This window comes from Mobula hypostoma, chromosome 27, assembly GCF_963921235.1.
Source record: "Mobula hypostoma chromosome 27, sMobHyp1.1, whole genome shotgun sequence".
Classification (NCBI taxonomy): Eukaryota; Metazoa; Chordata; class Chondrichthyes; order Myliobatiformes; family Myliobatidae; genus Mobula; species Mobula hypostoma.
Window position 1 is genome coordinate 3434802 of NC_086123.1, and position 14972 is coordinate 3449773.

Sequence of the window (14972 nt, forward strand, 5' to 3'; positions counted from 1 at the left end):
GTGCATTATGGCCATTTTGGTAACGGAAAATCACCTTTAGAGAATTCACAAGCACTACCTAATATTTGAAAGATGGAATAAAATTTGCTTTCACATAATTTATGTTGGGGGAGAAAAGTAAATATAGTTTTTTAAAAACTTGCATTTATTGATGCAAGATGCACTTTACATTATGGAAAACAGGCTGTTTTCTAGGAGTACAACACTCACTCCCAGCCTAACATGGGGGAGTGGTGACCTGTACTTTATGAAGAATTTGTTTTGGTGTAAAGTTTACATCAGAAGTCTGCAACTCCAATGATAAGCTACACTTTGCTCATTGAGTTTTTGCCTGATCCCTGGTGTTTTGATTATTTCAACTGTATTTTAATCTCATGTGGTGAACATTATATTACAGACAATAAATGCCATGGATTCCCAAATTAAGTCTCTGGAACAGAGGGTAGCAGAGCTCTCTGAAGCAAACAAACTTGCAGCAAACAGCAGCATCTTTACTCAGAGAAGCATGTGAGTGTTGGACTTTGTAGTATTGTGACAAAATCTATCCAGTAAATACATCAATATAGAGATGATTGGATTGGCAATTGGCAAGCACTTTGTTTATATAACTTCCTGACACATTGTCCTTTATAAATACTGTCTTCTAACACCATACACAGGATAATGTGAAATCCATATATATGGTTAAACCTACCAGGAAAGTTGGGGAATAAGCATAAGATGAAATAGATTTATAGGGTCACAGAGCAGCACAGCACAGAAGTAGGCCCCTCAGCCCATTTTGAATGCAGCAGCCTGTTTTCCTGCCTAGATCCATCTATCCACACTGGATCATAACCATCCATCCCCTCTCGTCCATGTACCTATTCAAACTAAATGATACAATTGAATCTGCATCTATCATGTCTACTGGCAGTTATTCCACATTTGCACCACGCTTTGACTGAAGAAGTTCCCCTTCAGGTTTGCCTTAAATATTTCACCTTTCTCCCTAAACCTAGGATCTCTAGTTCTAGTCACATGCAACCTCAGGGGAAAACACCTGCAAGTATTTACCCTATCTATACCCCTCATAACTTTATAACTATCTAAAAGATCTCCCCTCATTCTCCTATGCTCCAGGAAAGAAAGTCCTAAGCTATTCAACCTTTCCCTACAACTCAGGTCCTCAAGACCCAGCAATGTCCTTATAAATTTTCTCTGCAGACTTTCAAGCTTATTGATATCTTTCCTGTTGGTAGGTGACGAGAACTGCACATAATACTACAAATTTGGCCCTTTCAATGTCTTGCACAACTTCAACGTAACATCCCGACTCCTGTACTCAGTGCTCTAACTTATGAAGGCCAATATTCCAAAGGTCTCTTTATGACCTATTATCGTCTTGGATGTATCTATCTATCCATCCATCATATCCTTCCCTTCCAGCCCTATGAGCCAAGCTGCCCAGCAATCCTCTGATTTAATCCTAGCATAATTATGAGACAATTTACAATAAACAGTTAACTTACCAACTGGTATGTCTTTGTACTCTGGGAGGAAGCCAACTTGGTCACAGGGAGAATGTACAAACTCCTTGCAGGTAGTGGTGGGAATTGAACCCAGGCCGCCTGTATTGGGACAAAAGAATAACATTAGCGATACTTCAGTCCTCCAGCACCTCGCTTGTGGTTAAGGACATAAATATCGGCCAAGGCCCCTGAAATTTCTGCACTAGCTTCCCGCAAGGTTTGAGGGAACACCTCATCAGGTTTGGGGATTTTTTCACCATAATTGATCTCAAGGTAGCAAGCACCTCCTCTTCTGTAACCTGGATATGGTCCTTGACTTCAAAACTCTTTTGCCTCAGTTCCATAGACCCTGTGTCTGTCTCCCAAGTAAATTCAGATGCAAAAAATTAATTTAAGAGCTCCTCCATCTGTATCAGCTCCATAGATAATCAAACTGATGTTCAAGAAAACTAATTTTGTCTTTCGCATTCAATGGATTTATAGAAGGTTTTGGGATTATTTTTCACCTTGTATGCCAGCGTAACTTCATGTCCTCTTTTAGGCCTCCTGATTTCTCTCTTAAGTGTTTCTTCCATTTCTTGCACTCTAATACCTCACTTGATCCTAACTGCCTATCTACTTCTTAACTGTGGCCTCAATATCCCTCAAAAACGAAGATTCCCTAAACCTTTTAACCTTGCCTTTTGTGCTAACAGGAACTGTCAAACTCTGTAGTCTCAATATTGCTCTTTTGAAGGCCTCTCACTTACTAAGCATCCATTTGCCAGAAAACAATCTATCCCAAACTACTCCTGCTAGATCCCTTCTGATACCTTCAAAATTGACTTTTTTCCAACTTAGTCCAACCCGAGGACCATTCCTATCCTTCAGCAGAATTATGATCACTAGATCCAAAGTGTTTCCCTGCACATACTTCTATTACCTGCCCTTTCTCGTTTCATAAGAGGAGATCCAGTATTGGGACCTCTACATATTGATTAAGGAAACATTCCTGAAAGCATTTGACAAACTAATCCATCCATTCTTTTTACAGTATAGAAGTCAGTCAATATGTGGGAAGTTAAATTTGCCTACTATCACAACCTCATTTTTCTTGCAACTGTCTGCTTTATAGTGATGTAAACAAAGGGTCAAAGGAAGATAAAGAAAGAAGAAAAGCATATTTGTTAGGTGAGAGGAACTAGAACCCTTTAGTGTTTAACCACCTGAATTCAAATCTAGACTAATTAAAGGTGATGACCTTTACTTTAGTAAGAATCTTGCATGGAATGAGCTTGGGTTCCTCTCAGCACAGTTTTAACTAATGGAAGCAACAAATGCTCATAGCTGTACTGGTAAAACAAAACTCATTGTGTTTGATTGTTAAAGAAACTGGTGAAATCACAGTAAATCATATAATGATGTGGTGAATTCTTTAATTAACCTCTGAAATAGAACTAATTAAAAAAGGGCAAAATTGCAAAAAGTACTTTTTTAAAAAAAATACTGGAATCCCACATTGCAATAAACACATTTGACATTTAGTTGCTTTCAAACAGTAAATGAGGCATTGACTGACAACAACAACAATTAATGTGACTAATAGTGAAACTGAGAATAGTGTTAGATTCATGCATTAGATGAACTTTTCTGGACTTGTAACGACGTGGAACACTGGGTTATTCTGCTAAAGAGTTTGTTTTACCTGATATATTTGCTGTTTGGTATGAACAATTTGCTTCAACTCCAATAATTTACATCATTGTCTACATCATGATAAGATGATAATGAGGATTTAACAGGAAGGGGTAATGAAAATAGAAATTTAAGAAAGAAAATAACAAATACTCAGCAGCTGAGGCAACAACAGTGTAGAGAAAACAGATTTAAAACCAATGATTTAAAATCAGTGAGTTTTCAACAGAAGTAAAAAATATTTGCAATAAATTATGATTCTGGGATGCTGTGGAAGTCAATGAATTTGCAATGGACATCAGTACAATGGTCAGTCTATGACTTCCTTATACTTCCCTCTTCACTGACCTTATCTCTTCTTAAAATCTTTTCATGGCATCTAGTCTCATTGTTTACCACTCATGGAACTGCATTGAAGTTACAGTCACTGAAATTGAGTGATTCAGTTTGCTTTACCCAGAGCACGTAACCTATGCTTCTTATACAGTATAAACATAAAAAAAGGAATTATTAACATGAATAACTGTCTTTCTCTTTGTTTGAATGATATCTCTCTCTTTGTTTCCCTCCTTTTTTCAATGATTCCATTTTTTAAGAGCAGATTCATTCTGTGAAATGTTTTCAATATGAGAACTCTTAAAAGAAAAACACTAAATCTAATGGAGGTCAGAGTATACTACCTGAATACTCCAGCAAAATGAGAGGATTATTCTGCCTCTTTACTCACTTGCCCTCAGCTATTAAGCTATGAAGTATATCTCTGTGGTGAGACAGATAAATGACTATATCTAGTATAGTTTCCTGGAAGTGTTGGAGTGGATAGAGACTCTTGAACTGGTGCTTCCATCTCAGGTAAGTGGTCCTCGTCAAAAGGATCAGACCACTCTGTTTCTTTCTTTATCTTTTGTGGACTTTGAAGGCCCACTAGCGCACACCTGTTCTGCCTGATTTCACCTTGTGGTGTTTTGATCACAAACGATCGCACTATATGCTGCCAGATTATTGTTCCTTTGGTGAATTGATCTGAAACCCAACAGCTTCACTACTCCTGAGTGGCAACAAAGATTGGTCTGTGTCTGAGATCATACATGCTCTACGTTATCACACGCTGTGTTTTTTCCAGACTTCTCACTTTGTCTAAGTCAGTGAGGTTGGGAAAGGGAAGGAGGAATGGGTAGACTTGTTCTCAGCCCATTGACAGCTCTGATGGACTGTAGCCACTCGCAAGAGGTGTAGAGCAATAGGCTAGCAGTGTTTTGTTAGGGGTCTTTTGCCTTCAGTGGGAGAGTCTTAACAGTTTGCACTGCTCGTCCTGCTTCTCCATTTGCCTGTGGGTACCGTGGACTGCTTATCTGGTGTTTGAACTCATATTCCCTAGCAGAGGCTTTGAATTATGAGCAGCAGACTGTTGTCTGACACAAGTGACTGTGGTATTCCATGGTGAGCACAGCATAGCTAGGACACTTCAACATTCTGTCGGTAGAAAATATTTGCCTCTTTTCAGCTTGAAAATGTCTGTTCCAACAATTTTCCATGGAAAGTCTGGGAATTCTGTGGGAGAGAGGAGTTCAGCATAATTTTTGTGCAGTTTCCTGCACACTTCACATTGCTTTACAATATCGTGCTTATGTTTCCCTGGCCCTACGAATACATTCTTTGTTGTGTTTAGCGTAATGCTTGTTTTCTTCGCCAGTTTTGTGAACAGGCATTCAGGGTTGGTTTGAACGTCACTGCCTCATTTTGCAACAGAACCTTAGTACAGCAGCTTCATTTATTTGAATCTAGAATGCCAAAGAAAGCTGAATCATGGTGTTCTTTGACCTCCTGAAGAACTGTTTTTGAGTGACACTGGCTTTTATAATGGCCACCTCTGTATCATTAGTGGTATTTCACTTCTTTTGCTGGACAGAGTTCTTTGACATGTGATGGAGACATGCCACATCTCCTGCAGTTGGACATTTTACCTGCTATTTGTTTCGCTTGTCTATTTTGTTTGAGCCGAGCACTACTGTCACCTCTTTCTGTAGTCTTTCTGACAGCACCTTGTTACTTCTTACAGATCACATTTCGCTTTCCTTTGAAATATTCTTTGAATTTGTTCTGCACTGTTTTCTACTCCTTTTCTTGAGCATCTGTCAGTCCTAATCCACCCATGATGTCATCTGCTTTGTCGCCAATGCAGTATATCAGTGTACTTACTTGCCACTCTTCTGAAGACTGAGTGAGATTGTGTGCAATCCTAAATCTCTCAAAATGTCTGAGCCATCTCTCAAAGTACCCTGGTTTAGAGAAATCAGATGCCTCCGAAGGTTTTTTTTAGGTTAGCAGATGTATGTACTGCAGGTATTTGCCCCATTTTCCTGTTTATTTTTTTTTAGTATTTTATTTATTTGGACTACAAAAGTTGTCTTTTCTCTCCCTGAGAGTTTGACTGACTTCTCTTACTTCTGTGCTGTATCTGTGTCTCTGTGCACTTCCCCAGGCTAGTGGCCACAGATTATCACAATGTATCTACTTTTGGGTTCAGCTCGAAGGCATTACCTAGCAACCCTGGAAAGGTCTCAGCTCATACACATATAGTTAACAACTAGCATATTCAGAGTAAGATTAGATTTTGGATACCTTTCATAGGTATATACAAAAAAGAACAGTTTTTCTATAAATTCTTTCTTGCCAATGATCTCCATTGCTCTGTAGCCCATATTCATCGATGATCAACTACTTCTGACACCATGTTGTGTTTGATATTGAGGGCGAGTGCAAAGCACACACCAGCATTGCAGCATGCAGCCTATTCAATTGAACTTTATTTATAACCTTGTTTGTACAATATGTGAACTTCTTCCATGTGAGAGTGGCTAACCGAGTGGCATAGAATTAACCCAGTAACACTAACTGTGACAGGATGAGGAGTTATTATGGGAGGACTGCACCAATTGATAGGAAATATGCTATGTGATGCTACTGCAAGAGCAAAGATTTATGGAGAACTATTTGAATTTTCAATATGTTGAGTCAATTGCCAGCCACTGTGGTCTAGTCAGATTGGTGTGATGCCTGAACTGAGTTCGTATGCTACAGTATACATGAAGCAGTATTTTGGCGAGGTTACAATTAGTGAAAAGTGAAGCATGGTAAGTCATTGTTACGAGTGCGACAGTTGGAGATGATAGAGGTGGGTTTTGGTCCCATTTGTGATTCCCCAAAATAACATACTAAAGGTTTTCATTTACCTTTTAAGGTGACCAATTTTTACAGTCAGAGAACACAGAGCAAATGGCTGTCATATATTTAAACAAAACATTTGAACAAAAGGAAGGTTGGGTAATTCTTCAGCAAGTCTTTTGAAGGGTGCTGTCTTGGACAAGCACTGTCACTGGCCTAACTGCTGCTTTGTGCAGTGTTGAGTACAGCCGTAAATGTAACGCTTAAATTTCATGGCAGGAAAGCACAGGAAGAAATGATTGCGGAACTCAGGCAGCAGAAGTTTTACTTGGAGACACAGGCGGGGAAGCTGGATGCTCATAACCAAAAACTGGAGGAACAAATGGATAAAATCAACCAGGATGAACAAAGCTGCAAAAACAAGCTACTAGAGCTCGAGAGTAAACTCCGGGAGGTGAGAATATTAAAACAGTGAGAAGTAGAAAATTAAATGTAACATTTATTTATTCTACCCGAATGTTCATTTTGCTTCTGTTATTGTCCCCACCTGCATGGTCTTTGACTTGCCCCTATTTTTCATGTCAATGTTATAGTTCACTTGGCTGCTTCATTGAAAACATAGTATCAGTTTCTCATGTGTGCCCCTTTGCCTCACCAATGTATTTCCACCCTCTCTTCTGTTTTTAATTTGTGACAGCAAAAAATCCTGCAAATAAATCCTGTATTGTGCTGTAAGTTTTCTATGTTTTCTATGTTTTAAATTTTGAGAAGACTGAAGCTACTGTTAAATTAAAATTTTCATCAAAGTTTTCAATTGTTTTGAACCTAGCATTGTAATCTCACACAATCCATGCACTTTTCCAATTCTGACTTATTAAGCATTGCTGATTTTAATTACTTCATCATTGACAGAGGTTGCTTTGGATTTCACCCCCCAAATCTCTCTCCCTTTCTCTTGAATATTCCTTAGAACACAATTTGTCCATGAACACCTTGTTGTAAAAATAAATTGTTTGATAACGCTCCTGTGACATTCTTTGAGGCATTATACAACGCTGATACTGCATGAATGCAATTTGTTGTAATAATAGTGTGGGATAACAAGCCTGAATTGTTTAGTAGCAGCGATAGTGATTTTGGAAACTGACTCTATCTTCACGCAAAATTATCAATTTGTTTAAGCTTTAACTGTGCAAAGAAAAGGTATATGAAACTGAAAATTTAAAACATAACATTCCATCTGGTAGTGGTACAAATTCAGCTTGTTTGACCACGCAGTACAATGCAGTAATAAGTGCAGCAAATTTGCTTTATTTAATACATTCTATAGGCCAGCCTGGAGCATGAGCAGCAGAAACTGGAGCTAAAGAAGCAGGGGAATGAGTTGCAGCTGGCTCTGCAGGAGAAGGAGGCTCAGATCAGAAGTCTGCAAAGTACAAAAACTGCACTGGAAAACCAACTGCAAATGGCCAAGGCAGAATTGGAGGAGACCACAACTGAAGCAGAGGAAGAGATTCAATCCCTGAGGGTTAGTTGTGGGTTTGATGTTTCTTTCTGAATGACTTTTGTGTTGGTCCTTTGTTTTGTGGCTATCTGAAGAAATACAAATTTCAGAGCTGTATATGGATAAATGCCTTGATAATAAATGAACCTTTGAACATAGACACTATGTCGTCTTATCTAAATGAGCATTTAGTTTCAGAAAGAACGCACACAAAATGCTGGAGGAACTCAGTAGGCCAGGCAGCATCTATGGAAAAAAGTACAGTCGATGTTTTGTGACTTGGCACGAAGCATCGTATGTACTTTTTTCCCATAGATGTTGCTTGGCCTGTTAAGTTCCTACAACATGTTATGTGTGTTGCTTGGATTTCCAGCATCTGCAGATTCTCTCATTTGTGATTTAGTTTCAGAATACAGTTTTGGACTATGCTATGCTTTTTTAGGCTCTCAGAGAGCTGTGTAGTGGAAGGAAAAAAAAAATAATTTGCCTTCATTTGTGAAGTAACCAAGGAAACAATCAATTTCTGAGCAAATTATTTGCAGACTGCTGTGGGCACGACATGTTATGAAGTGCATATTATCAAGAGTTGCCTTCAGAAGTACACAATGTCTGAAATTATCACCTGCATTTGAGGAGGATTTTGATTAAATTGCTGCTTTGTCCTAGAAATAGATTGAGTCATCCTTTTTACCTCTGATTTATGCTTTATCATAACGTGAATGCTACCTACAGGCTAGTACCTCGATTATATAGTCACTGGAATGCAGCAACATATTAGCACTTTAAAGGAACATCTAAAATGTCTGCTTCCATCCAATGTATTTAATGCATTTACATAAACAACAGTAGAAAAACAGACTTTTAAATGCATAAATGTTTTGCTTAAACATGTGTTCATTATGTTCTCATTATTGATGGAATTGCTTTTCAATAATCTACTAACTCATGAGGCCTGCCATGCACTGATGGGAGACTGGTCTCAGGACACTGGTGGCCAGGAATATGGATGAAGGTGCCACCAAAGTACTCGTCTAATTTCAACTGTTTTAACTACTTGAAAGGTGTTGAAGATGTTATACAGTTTTCAACTCCTCCATAGATATGTCATGCCCAACAGTCTTATCCACATTTTCTTGTTATCTATGGGAAGTCCATGATTTCAGCCTTTGCAAATAATGAGTACTGAGTACAATTATTTTGGTATATCTATTTGAAAACTTTGGCCAAAGAATCTGCTCACTTGTACATTGTGATTTTTTGCTCTCTCTCTTTCCTCAGGCACACCGTGATGAAATTCACAACAAGTTTGAAGCCCTCCGAGAAAGTTGCACAGTATGTACTGAGGTCATAAAGCAATTAACTTTGATGAAAGCATTTAAGTTATAAGCAATTAATATTATATTAATTTAATAAATATTAATATTATGAATCTTTAAGGCTAGCTATCCCAGAGAGAGGAATAGATGGAGAAATAGTTAATCTAATTGTGCATTCTTAATGTATCTCTTTTTATAGTGTAAACTCCTCTGTTTTTCTTCACAATCATCCTCAAGAGAAGAAAATTCTATTTTAAATTTGCTGTTATTGTTTTAGAAATATTTTTTTCAATCTGCTGGTTAGATTTGCTCCAGGCTAGATTCAGAACTGGCTATTGGATATCCAGAGGCAAGAAAAGTTCCAAAGCAGATTTATAAAAAAGGGCAAGAACATTGTAATATTCATGTAAAGTGACGAAGTGTAGAATTATTCATTAAAGCAGAAAGAATGGAGTTTTTTTTTAAGAAGGTAAGCCAGTAAATGTTAGCATTCAGAAGAGTTAGACATTTCAACCCAGTCTCTGGGTACATCCTGCCCCACTGGCAGAGTTGATCTACCAAAGATAGCAGTGACATACAGGGGAGAAGGGGTATCTCTGGGAGTCCTCAACATTGAATTCAGACGTTGTAAGGTCATTTCATGGTATCAGATCAAACATGTGTAAGGAAACCTCCAAGCAACACACAGAAAATACTGGTGGAACTCAGCAGGCCAGGCAGTGTTAATGGAAAAGAGTAAACAGTCAATGTTTTGGGCCAAGACCCTTCGTCAGGAGTCCTGATTTTACTCTTTTCTGTAGATGCTGTTTGACCTGCTGAATTCCTCCAGCATTTTGTGTGTGTTGCTTGGATTTCCAGCACCTGCAGATTTTCTCTTGTTTGTAAAAGGAAACCTCATCCTGATTACCACTTCAGATGACGAATCATTATTCATGCATTTGGGAGAAACACTGAAATCATATTCTAGGGTTGTAACTTCACCATGAGTGGCCAGGTAACACCACCTCCTGAAGAGCATTGTTGAGCAACACGAGGGATAAAATGATGTTGACATCTCGTTATCAAACTGTCTATTGTTTGCCTATGAAAGCACAACTGAAAGTCGCCACATGATGTAACTTTTGTTTAGGCTGAATTTTTCTTTCAAAATGTGGCCTAATTTAGAATGAGCAAAGTAAATAGAGGTGGCAAAACAAGGATAACTGTTATCAAAAAGTTTTCAGATTTCTGGAACCGATACCCAGATTTAAAGTGAGACGTGTTTATCTTGAGATCTTTGGTAAACACTGTCTCTTCCCACAAAAGTTGAATAATATCTGTAGCAGTTGATGATCCGAAGGTCTTTAATTCATCAGTCTGGAAGTCATTGAAACCTGTGACTTTGCTGGCTTTTGCATTTTTCACATCATTTTATGTATATACTCAGTAGTCACTTTATTAGGTACAACTGTATACCTACTCGTTAATGCAAACATCTAATCAGACAATCATGTGGCAGCATCGCAATGCATAAAAGCATGCGGACATGCTCAAGCTGATTTGGCCTGTTGAATACCAAGTGGATGTTGGCAAATAGAGTATCGATCTTGATGATTGAGAGCAGTCTGATGGGACAGTAATTATTAGTGGATTAATCCAGCATTTTGTAGATAAGTACCTGCACAATTAGAACAGTACTCCATCTCGAATGTTCCAAATGTAGCCAGGCCCTATTTCCTTTTCCTATTATGTGTGCTCAGGCTTTTTTGAAACCATGTCGGGAGAATTGAATTGTATGGCTACATAGGTGGCATGGGCCTTAAAATGAAGCTGAGAGGGATTATCTGCTCAGTACTTCCGGTTGAAATTTCTAGCAAAGTCTTTAGTCTTGGCTTTGGCCATCACTGGTTGTCACTGAGAGCGTATATTCAGGTACTGCATGCAACCAAGATTTGGACTTTGTGTTCCTGTTGCCTTTGGATAGGTTATTTCTGACCTGGAGGAACAGTTAAACCAGCTGAGTCAGGAAAATGCAGAGCTCAACAGCCAAAACTACTTCCTGACCAAGCAGGTAGAGGAATTAACGTGCATCGGAGACGAACGAGCCCAACTTCGTCAGGAAATGGGGAGAATGCGTCAGGAACTATCTGACCAAGAGCTTCAGCTCAGTAACCAAAAACAGGTTAGTACTATTCTGCAAGTGAAGAGTTGACCTCAAAGTGGCCTTACAATCATTTAATTGTTCACACTGTCCACTGAAAGATTTTTTAAAAGTTTATAAAATATTTTTCAATAACAACCCCAGAGCTCTTCTGCATTTATGAAATGGTAACAGAGCAAATGGAGACATTTATGAATTTGGACACAGTAGCGCAACACTTACAACTTGGAACATTCTGGAGTTGGGAATTTTGTTCTGACAAAGCCTGTGAGGAGTCTGTATGTTCTCCCCGTGATACGCATGGATTTCCTCCAGCTACTCGGTTTCCTCCCACATTCCAATATGACGTACCAGTTAGTAGGTTAATTGGTCATTATAAATTGTCCTGTGACTAGACTAATGTTTAATAGGTGGGCGATGTGGCTTGTGCCAGAAGAGCCTGTTCCTCTGAATAAAATAAAATAAATAATCTTTTCCATGCCAATCTAGTTTTATTTTGTGATGTATTAACAGGACTGACAACTATCATTGAAGAGTAAGAATTACTAGTATTGAAATACTTCAATGGAGATATATCTTGAAATTTTAGGTGTGGAATAATTCTGGACCCTGCATTTCCTTTTACCTACCTGATTTGAACAGAGATCTTAATTGTGTGTTTTGAAAATTGTTCCAATTTCAGACAATAGAGACTTTAAAGACAACTTGCTCAATGCTAGAAGAGCAAGTGATGGACCTGGAGACACTGAATGATGAACTCCTAGAAAAAGAACGCCAGTGGGAAAATTGGAGATCAGAGTTTGAAGAAGAGAAAGCACAACTTGAGCGGCGGATCCAAGAAATGAAGAGGCTGCTGGACATAGAAAAGCAGGCCAGGTACTGTACTACAGGAACAACATGCTGACTGTTAGTGCAGCTTATTGTGTGACTGAGCACTAAAATGGCAAGTGAACATATTGGCATAGTACTAAGGAACCAGTACTAGATTAATATTAACCAATACATTAGATGCTGCAGTAATTTTCATTTGTAATAACCATGTTAACTTACAGTACATAAATGGGCTTCATGTCACAGCATACTATTCATGGGTGTCAACGTGGATCAGATTGCCTTCTACCCTGACAAGACGGATCAGACAAAGCAGAACAATTCAGCAAAGTGTTGAGATGTCAGTTACATTACTACCAAGCAGCACTTACCTGTTCACCAACATTCACTTGAGTTCCACTCAGTTCTTTGAGGCTCCTTGTAGTCTTAGGCCAAACATGGAAAAGAAGAAGTGGACAGATGAGGAGAGAGAGAAAGACTGAGACATTGATGTAGAATTTGGTAAGGGGAAGTCTCCACTGACTTGTGACATACTTGGTACAAATGTAAGTGCTTATGGCGGATGGAAACAAAACGTCTCTGATCCATGACTTTGTGCAGGAGTTTCTCAGGACAATGCCCTGGGTGCAGTCACCTTCATTAGTGACCCTCCCTCCATCGTAAGACTAGAAGACTATGTTCACTGATAATTGCAAGAATTCCACGTGCATCTGTTCATGTAGTCGAACAGTTTCTGATGACATTTGGGTTTGAACTGAAAATTGACAATAACTAATAATCATGTTACACAAATACCAGCTGCTAACCATCTCCACTGAGAGAGAGCCTAACCTGCTCCCCTTGCCTTTCAATATCACTCCTATCACTAAATCCACCATCACTATTGACCTCAAGCGTAACTGGATGAGCCATTATAACTTTGACTACAAGAGTAGTTCAGAGTTAAATAATTTGTTTGTGTGACTTGCATCCTGATTCCCCAAAAGCCTTTCCATTTTCTGCAAAGCAAGGAGTGAGTGTGATGGTATGTTTTCCACTCACCTGCAAGAGGTACAGCTCAGACAAGATGTCAGAGTTTTACTGGTGCATAAATGGCACAGCAACACATCCATTTACCTGTGGCACACTCAGCTGTGGTTTGTACCTTCTACAATATACATTGCAGAAACTTGTTAAGTCTTTAGTTGCAACTTCAACTTCTGCAAGCTGTAAAAATAGGCACAGGATACACATGAGGACATTACCACCTGTTCTTTTTTTTAACTTTCATATCATCCTGACTTGGAAATAGATCACTGTTCCTTCGTTGCAATCAGGTAAAAAGCTTTGCACTTCCTACATAGCTTTACCCCACGGATTGCTTTCTTTAGGGAAAATGCAATGGGCATCTGCAAAACAGCAGCCTTTAACCTGGTGTTGGGAGTACTGTTAAAATAATGATCATGAAAAATATGTATTAGAGATGTGCAGTAAAATCACAATTGCTTAGACTCCTTCTAAACCCACAAACTTCTCTGCCAATAACTGCAAAGCTTCAGGCCATAGGAATACCATCCACACAGATGTTCCTCCAAATTGCTCACTGCTTCATATGAAAATATATTGCAGGGACCAAATTTTGGCACTCCCTCCCCAACAACATTATGCAAACTTCTTCATCAGAGGAGCTGCAGTAGTGTAGAAGGTGGTTCATCATCTCTTTCTAGAGAGCAATTATTGGTAGGCAACGAATATTGGCTTTATCAGCACGCCCAGAAACTGAAAACTTGATTTAAAATCTGCTGGCCTTGACAATGACATCTGAATCTCATGAATGAATCAACTGATGTTTTTCAATTCAATAAATGCAAAGACAATCATTTACTATCATTATTTCCAAGCCAAATTTGTTAGACTGTTAGAAATAGACTACATCGTGTTTAGTCGTGATTCATAAATCTCTGCTCATGTGTGAAGTTACATAAAGGTCACTGTTACTATGACAGTTGCTATTGAATGCTGAATTACAACTTTTGGAACTGAAAGCTTAAAATAATAAATACGTTTATCCTCTAGGATGCCACCTATCTGTAAAACAATCCACTTATTCCCTTGCCGCTGATCTCTTCCCGTTGTCTGATACTCAAAACCAGAATCCAGTAGGTTCCAGACACAGGCAGACAGCAAGGAGTAGATAGGATAAAAGGTTTGAGCCTTGCCTGGTGAACATGTATTTCTGCCAGATAACCAGAATGACTGGATAGAACAGAAGTAAAGTAACAGTTTGTGCATACACAGACCCATTCTGTGGGCTGGGTCTGACTAATGAGCTGTATGGTGCACAACAAGTCTCTTGTCCATTTGGTCAGTCTTAAGTGTATTAATCACCACGCTTCTCTGTATTAAATTTCAGCCACCATATTGCGTCTAATCTTCTGGCCTATTGACATCCTTTGCATTCTATTACAGTTCCTCTCATAAGTATATAGTATATGACCACACCTCTTTTTAATGGGTTATTTTCCTTTAATTTCATAGAATGCGTGCAGAGCAGCGTGGCAATGAATCCCGCCAGGCTGTGGAACAAGCTGTGAAGGAGCACAAGTCAGAGATCCTATCATTACAAAATTGTTTAAAAGAGCAGAAACTGAAGGCGGAAAGCCTTTCTGATACGGTAGGTGTGTGGCAAAAAAATTCATTTGTGTTTATTGCGGAATTTTTAAAGCTTTGACATATATATACTCACTCTCTCACTCTCTCACACTCTCACACACACACACACACCTGGTTGCTTCATGTCTAATGATCTACCCTGTGGTATATCTGTGTCAGTTGTTCTGGACTTTTCAAGG

At 38.8% G+C, this 14972-nt stretch overlaps 1 protein-coding gene across 7 annotated transcripts in view; it reads left to right on the plus strand.

The window, feature by feature from the left end:
* Positions 1-14972, plus strand: part of cita (citron rho-interacting serine/threonine kinase a) — a 228091-nt gene that overhangs the window by 139750 nt on the left and 73369 nt on the right. For 4 of the 7 annotated variants that reach the window (XM_063034065.1, XM_063034071.1, XM_063034068.1 and 1 more), the window contains exons 21-27: positions 398-507; positions 6630-6804; positions 7681-7878; positions 9133-9186; positions 11134-11331; positions 11993-12186; positions 14659-14794. In XM_063034065.1, the coding sequence (XP_062890135.1) occupies positions 398-507; positions 6630-6804; positions 7681-7878; positions 9133-9186; positions 11134-11331; positions 11993-12186; positions 14659-14794 (1065 nt within the window). Of the gene's footprint in view, positions 1-397; positions 508-6629; positions 6805-7680; positions 7879-9132; positions 9199-11133; positions 11332-11992; positions 12187-14658; positions 14795-14972 lie in introns of all 7 variants that reach the window. The other 3 variants (XM_063034066.1, XM_063034067.1, XM_063034069.1) reach the window with 1 other exon arrangement.